This window comes from Triticum aestivum, chromosome 3B (assembly GCF_018294505.1).
Source record: "Triticum aestivum cultivar Chinese Spring chromosome 3B, IWGSC CS RefSeq v2.1, whole genome shotgun sequence".
Classification (NCBI taxonomy): domain Eukaryota; kingdom Viridiplantae; phylum Streptophyta; class Magnoliopsida; order Poales; family Poaceae; genus Triticum; species Triticum aestivum.
In genome coordinates this window covers 754,842,757-754,850,505 of record NC_057801.1, presented here as the reverse complement: position 1 = coordinate 754,850,505, position 7,749 = coordinate 754,842,757, and the positions used below count along the sequence as shown (strand labels likewise).

Genomic DNA, 7,749 nt, shown 5'->3' with positions numbered 1-7,749 from the left:
AGTACTCACGGTTGCTTTGCTACCCCTTTTCCCCCTTCTTTCTTCTTTCCGGTTGATGCAACCAGATGGTGGATCCCTGGAGCCAGATGCCACCGCTGATGGATGCTACTACGTGAAGATCGCCGATGACCAGGAGTAGTTAGGAGGTCCCAGGCAGGAGGCCTTGCCTCTTCGATCGTTGTTGCTTTTGTGCCAACCTTCTTAAGGCATCCTTGTGTAACTTATGTTTGTACTCAGATATTGTTGCTTCCGCTGACTCTTGTGTATCGAGCTTGTATTCGAGCCGTCGAGGCCCCTGGCTTGTAATATAAAGCTTGTATTATTTTATTTGTGTCTAGAGTTGTGTTGTGATATCTTACCGTGAGTCCTTGATCTTGATCGTACACATTTGCGTGTATGATTGGTGTACGATTAAATCAATGATTGGTGTACGATTAAATCAGGGGCGTCACACTATGTAGGCCCTAGTGGTCAAATTCACTATTAAAATGCTAAACACCATGTTATGTGTTCAACCCATGCCCCAATCGTCGTGGGTTTTTTTCGTCAAAGATGATTGTTGCTTTGATATCCATCTAGCCCCCTAATGTGTGGTGGTCTTTTGTAATTTACTCATCTATGTTGCCAAAGTCACGAGAGCTCTTAAAATCGGCAGGCTATTTGCTGCCCGTCGCTAATAAGGCAACCCCTTTGTCTTCTTCGTAGTTTTTGGGGTCCATGAAGTTTCGAACCAGTTCTATCTTTTCACTGATTGGCCACCACCTTCTTCACCACTTCATAATTCAGTCTCTTGTCATCGTACATAGCATCAATTTCAATCATTGAGGACAACGCTTCTCGTGTTCTATAGCATCAATGGTTCCGCGTAGTTCTTGGGGTCCATGAGGTTTCGAACCAGCTCTACCTTTTCACGGATTGGCCACCACCTTCTTCATCACTTCATAATTCAGTCTCTTGTCATCGTACGGAGTACATAGCATGAATGTCGATCGTTGATGACAGCACTTCTCCTGTTCTATAGCGTCAATGGTTGCGTCGATGACGATGAGCGGGCAGCCGTGAGATTCGCCCATGGCCTTGCACCAACGATCCTACGGGCTAATGAGATCATATGGCCTGCGGGATGTGTCGCAATAGTCAGTTCAACAATGGCAGGCTGATGCCCGACAAGCTCTACAACGGCGTCGGCACGACGACGAGGACCATCAACGATCAGCTGTGGGGATGAGCACCAGCGAGCCGCCGCCGCCGCCGTGCATGTGGTGGATTATACGTGCGTCGAGCACCCCAGAACATCTTCGATCGTGTGAATAGTGTCAGCCCATTCACAGATCACACCGGCCCATGGGCCTAGATCTTCTGGCTCAGGTTACAGCGCATGTTTCTCTAGGATTTGTATTTAGAAACTTCTGCACAATTGCGACTCTTACCTGATGCATTCACCTGAGCCTACTGACAACTGCTTTTGGTTCCCCTCTCTACCAGTACAATAAGGGCCTCTTTGATTCGCAGGATTGTCAAAATGAAGGAATAGGAAAAATGTAGGAATAGGATGGCATGTCCTATAGTATCCTACAGGATTTGAAAGAATGTTTGATAGCGCCAGGGGCGGAGCCAGGATTTGACCATAGGGGGGGCGAAGAAGACAATGAACACATAAAAGTTTTTTTTTCTTCTGAAAATGACCATACATAAAGGAACACAAAATAATATGTATTTTGCAGTTAGAAAAATGTATTTTTGTTTATTAGTTTGAATGTGGCTCTTACACCTAAAACACATAAAATAAAGTTGATAATCCTATATGGCGATTCTAGCTTGTTAACTAAATTTACTGGTGCTAGAATATTTGATCGGTAGTTTGTGTATCAACTAATTTGACATTCTAGCCATCATGCATACAAACTGGTAGATTTATAATAGTCCCAAAAATACAAACAAGCATCTAACAATTTGTGCATATCTAATAATAATAGTAATTTGTGATAGCATAGACATGAGCCGGTGATATACCTTAGATCTGACGTGAGTCGTGCTATGTTGTCCTAAGGGTGAAATTTAAAACTAAGAGCGAAATTTTAAACTTGGATGATGAAATCAGTGCATACAGGACTTATTTGTGAGAATAAAACAAGAAATTGCTACACCTAATTAATTCCATCTAAAGCAAAAGGTTTCCAGTCTTCTGGAGCCAGATGCGAATCACTTCATCATCGATATTTCACAGTATAAATCAACAAAGGAATTAAGGAGACTCACCGCAGGATTATTCTGCCTTCAGCGCCGGTGTTGACCCGTTTTACAGATGCCATCGTCGAACTTCCTAGGCGTCTACGTGAAGCGAGCGCGTGTGCCCGGTGTGTCGGCGGACGGCGGCTCGGCGCCGAAACGAACGATAGATGCCCTCGATCGTGGGTTCGTGGCCTCGTCAGATTCCAGAATTACCTGGCTGTTTGTTTTCTCTAGCGTGGGCTGACCAAGAAATACATATGGGCTTTAACTAGGAAAGCTCCTGGGCTCCAAGCCTTGAGGGCATTGTTAGTGGGGGCCATTTAGTCCTAAGTCTGTTTCACGTAGCTTAATCTACCTGGCGTACAATTGCATACTTCGTATACGACGCGGCTCGTCCCCCCTTGGCTCCGCCCCTGGATAGCGCAGGAAAAACAAAAGAATTATACAAAGAGGTTTGAGTGGATGGAAATTTTCCTTCAAAATGTAGTACAAATGGATACTATGAAAAAATTCCTAAGGATGCCAATCCTACGAATCAAACAAGCATTACAGGAAAAAATCCTAAGGGTCCAAATCCTCTAAAAATCCTATGCAATTCCTTTGAATCAAAGGAGCCCTAAAATTGGAACTACAACCACGACAAGAATACTGATCCAGCACATGTGCCATGTAGATTAGACAGACTGTGGCTTCAACAAAGCTTTTACTGTTACACCAGAGCTAGCTACACATCCCTAACTGGAATCTGCAATGCTGAACAATAAGACACCTCTCCAGAAATACCACTACTAACAGCTGAAGCAGTACTAAATCTGCTGTTCGACAACAAAAGCAAGCAGTTGAACCACACAAGACACCAACACAAACAGAAGAGAGGTACTCGGCATACAGGTCTTCTAGACGACGAAACAGAGGAATTAATTGGTCGCTAACAGAGTGGCACTACTGTTGCCTAATTGATCCGCTATACCAGTAAAAATGAACACGGCTACAACAACTACTCCCTCCGTCCCAAAATTCTTGTCTTCAATTTGTCTAAATACGGATGTATCTACTATCTAGTCACGCTTTAGTGTTAGATACTTCCCTGTCTAGATGAATCTAAGACAAGAATTTTGGGATGGAGGGAGTACTTTCGAAATGTGCAGCCCCTGTGCTCTTCGTTGATGGCGCCCTTAGTCACAAGTCATCCAAAAGCTTCCTCGTATCCCTTCACGTGGCATTCCTGTTTCAGAGAAACAGAGGAAGTATCCAGATGGAGGTTATTGAGCATCAGAATAAATTCAGTTTGCCACATTAAGCATCAAAATATAAGATGGGCTAACAAGACAAGTGGCTAGTCCAACAACAGTTAAATGTTTAGTGCGCTTAATAAATTAAAGCGGTGAATTTGGTCAAGCAATGCAGTTTTCATTTCCAAAGTCTGCAGCAATAAAGATTAAATGCCTTCGTTTTCATATCCCAGTCACACGTATTTCCATTTTATAGTTTGTATTCCAACAAACCAAAACTCTGGTTACAGATGGAGAAATTCCACACAAACATAAACTAGCCACTGATAGCTTGGACTAGCAATGTCATATAAAAGGAAAAAAAATACTGCGATATATCTGGATCACAAATCATGAATAAGCTCAAGAGCAACAGCGTAAAAATACCACCACTTGCGTTTGGGAAAAAGAACATATGATCCACTAGGAAACATTTGAGGGGAAAAAACAAGCATTAGCAATCTCATACATAGCTTGAGCTTCACAGTTGAGAAGTAGGCTGTACAAAACTACACCATGATTATATTAAGAAAATGGGAAGCTCAAGTTCCAGGCTTGATGGGTCTCTGTCTATTTTTGTGCAAGAAAACATAATGGTCAACACTCTAACAGATAACAAGGTTAGGCATCTTTTTAGCTCTTCATCCTCTTACATGATGTTTTATACTACTTTTGCAGGTCCAATTTGCAATTCTGCACTGATAGTTCAGTAAAGTGTAAGACTACAAATTGCACAAGGTTGAGTTCTGGAAACAGCACAAGGTTGAACAAAAGTAACTATTCCATTGAGTGGTCTGCCATAGTCTGATACTAGTACTTCAGTACACGTCTAGCAAACGACAAGAACCATCGACACTATCATGTGTAATTTTGCAACTAATATTGAGCCCACAGAAATATGACTAGCTTCGCTGAAACCTATTAATTAAGGGTGACAAACTGACAGTATACATGCGATAGTTGGATTCGGATATATGTAGCCGTCCGAGTAGCACCAGGGAAGTAAATGTCAATCACGGATCTACTATGGTAGCATATCTAAAGGGGGACTTCTGTAATCTTTTAGTGACTAGGAAACAAACCTGTATCCCTCCTTAACTCCTACTTCTCTTTTTACGCTTACCTATCCACAACATCATTTTACACACCGAAAACCACACACAAGGGTACCCTACTATGACCGCAAGTAGACACCTTGCAATATTCCTCGGCACACAAGTGATTTCAAATCATCTTACATCAATCATTCACTAATGCCGCCTCTAGTATTGTTAGATGTCCCAGTAAATCAATACAGAGGTGATTTCAAATCATCTTACGTCAAGCATTCACTAATCTTGCTTAACTAGTATTGTTAAAAGGCCTAAGGAAACAATACATAAGTGATTTCAAATTACCCCACGGCAAGAATACTATAATGTGGCTTGACTAGTATTGTTTGATCTAAAGAATCAATCACATACTCCCTCCGTCCCAAAATTCTTGTCTTAGATTTTTCTAGATACGGGTGTATCTAATACTAAAACGTGACTTGATACATCCGTATTTAGACAAATCTAAGACAAGAATTTTGGGACGGAGGGGGTATGTAACAGCACTCCATAGCTATACTAAACAGTGAGAGGCACAATGCACATTGCAAAACTATGTAAACTCTACAAGTACACTATACAGATCACCAAAAGGTTAAAAGGCAAACCTCGCAGGACTGAGAGTAGGGAAAATGGGAGGCCAGGTCATCATAAAAGGATAGATATCACCCAAACATTTCTCCTCTGTTGTCATCTCGTACGCTTTACACAGCGTCCTGCGGTTGACATCCAAGTAGAGTACGGATCGACCCATCTCCAAGAATACAAACCCATTATAGTCCCCCACATGGTTTATCCGGATATCAACAGTAAGCTCATCCTCAAGCAAACCAGCAAATGTTTCGCTCAAGCAAATGGTGTCCACCAGCAACCAATTGTCCCCATTGTGGAGCCAGATATGAAGTTGAAGCTCCTTGATATGGATGAGATATAGACCAGAACCATCATTGACCCGCGACAACATGGTGGTGCCTAGATCAAAATCCACCCCGTGTGGGAGCTGAGTTGTCAATAAGATTGAGGATGTCAAATCCAGGATAACAATTGCATTGTCGGCCGCAAAATAGATTTTGTTGTCAACGAGTACGCCTTTGGGAGTAGATTGTGGATGCAAAAGACGGTCTGACCCCAAGGTGAGATGTTTGTGCCAGGCATCATCACCAGCTTGCCACATATACACATTCATCTTAGGTTCCATGGTATCCTCCACGGTGACATAAAAGTAGGACGAGCCATCCCTTTCTACTTTGGAGAAGAGTTGTGCCCAATTGTACAAACAGGGCATTCCGAGCTGTAATCCTGGGAGGATGGCCATACCATGGTCATAGTCATAGCACAGTGGGCTGTGCACTGCAAATACAAGCTCGTAGGCGAGGACGCAGTTGTTGAGGACGCTGAAGTTTAGGCGGCGGGTGATGACGCGGCCGTTGGAGCAGCCCACCATGGTACCCCCTTCTTCTTTGGAAAAGAATGGCCTCTGGCTGAAGTTTGTGCGGCGGATGACAGCAGCGAGCTCCGGGGGCTGAGGCAGCATCGGGAAGAAGCGTGCGGCGTCGTACGGATAGCCTTGTGCAAGGTAGAAGCCGAGGAGTCTTGGCGGGTGGAGCTCCCGGAAACGGCGGAGAAATGCGCGGTCGGAGGCGTGGCTGAGCCAGCGCCTGCAGACGCAGGCGGCGCGGACGAGGCTGGTGGGGAAGCCGACGCGGATGATGATCTCCGTCAGGAGGTCGTCGTCGTCGAGCACCTTGGATACACACGCCGGCGGCGGCCGCGCCTCGCCTTCCATACTGTCCGGCGGCGGCTGCGTCTCGCCCTCCATTCCGTGGGTTCAGGGTTTGGGTAGAAAGGGGATCGAGGCAGGTCGACGATGGAGTGAATAGAAAAGATCCGAGATTGCCTCCCCTTGCTGGGCTCCTAGCCGTGGCCCATCCAAGTCCAACCCGAACTAAAAACGAGGGCCCATCAAGCCCGTAATATGAGTAACAAAGCAAGCGATCAGTTCTCGTTTTCTTATAGATAGATGCACACATTTTGATTTTCACTCAAAACTCAGGGATCTTTATTGCTTAATACTGTAGAAATTTGGTTACAATCGGTCACAGGGGTTCTAACAAGGAACCTCGAACTTTCATCAATCCAGCAATCAGCGCTTGTATAAGACTAGTAGCGTGCTTAGCACATAAATCAGTCGGAGTGTTGGCTTCCCTCATTGAAAATAGGCGGCACAGTGAACTATCATTGTGCCCTGAAGACTAGAGGTTGACAACCTCTAAATAATCCCATTCATTATAACATGTGAGAACCGACGAGTACTACACCTTATCGCAAAGCCAGTACTTCAGTTATAAACATACCGGTGACTCCTGGAAAAGGTTTACTTCAAGCTCCTTGGAAAGAAAGGTGTGGTCTACTTATACCTCCTCCACCTCCATTCTGAGAATGCAATCAATGGCACCGTTAGTATTGATCTTTACCCAACCTGGATCAGATGGTTTCCAACACTGCCCTTGATGCACACGTCGTTCGTCTAAAGGCTTGTCCAGTACTGACAGGTCATCTCTTACCCTCTTGACCGCATGAACCGGATCAAAGGGCTCTTATTCATGTGTCCATATGTTGCCAGATGTCCAGATAGTATGCATCACCGTAATGATTTTGCATCTATCCTTATCAGCAAACCTTTGATCAAGCACAATATCGTGAGTCCATGTATCCGGGTGGAGGCGAGGTAGCTGACATCCACGGCCTCTCTTGTTGACATCCAATAGGGTGTGTTTGGTAGGGTGCATGAGCTCAAAAGTTCCATACAGAACCCACTTTTGACTGTTTGGCAGGGGGTATGGACTCACCTAAACTATGCCCATCTCATGCAAAAAAGGCCTCTTGGCCATGTAGGGTGCGCCCAGATAGGGTGCATGGAGGTAGCCATGCTCTCCCCGGCCCTCAAAAAATGTTTATAATTCTAAATTTTGTTTAAATTCTCAAAAAAGGTTCATAATTTCAATTTTATTTAAGTTTTCAAAAACTATTCAGAATTTCAGAAGTTGTTTAAATTCTAAAAAATGTTCAGTATTTCAAAATTTATTTAAATTCTCAAAAAAATGTTCAGAATTTCAAATTTTGTTTAAATTCAAAAAAACCTTCAGAATTTCAAA

The 7,749-nt window shown here is 43.8% G+C and overlaps 1 protein-coding gene across 1 annotated transcript; it reads right to left on the bottom strand.

Annotated features, from left to right (window-relative positions):
- Positions 1-3,096: 3,096 nt before the first annotated feature.
- LOC123072227 (uncharacterized) lies at positions 3,097-6,434 on the bottom strand. Its single transcript, XM_044495796.1, has 2 exons — positions 5,203-6,434; positions 3,097-3,457 (listed from the first exon to the last, which is right to left on the bottom strand). Exons 1-2 carry the CDS (start codon positions 6,411-6,413, stop codon positions 3,445-3,447), a joined length of 1,224 nt encoding a protein of 407 aa, XP_044351731.1. The 5' UTR covers positions 6,414-6,434; the 3' UTR covers positions 3,097-3,444.
- Between the last annotated feature and the right edge of the window lie 1,315 nt (positions 6,435-7,749).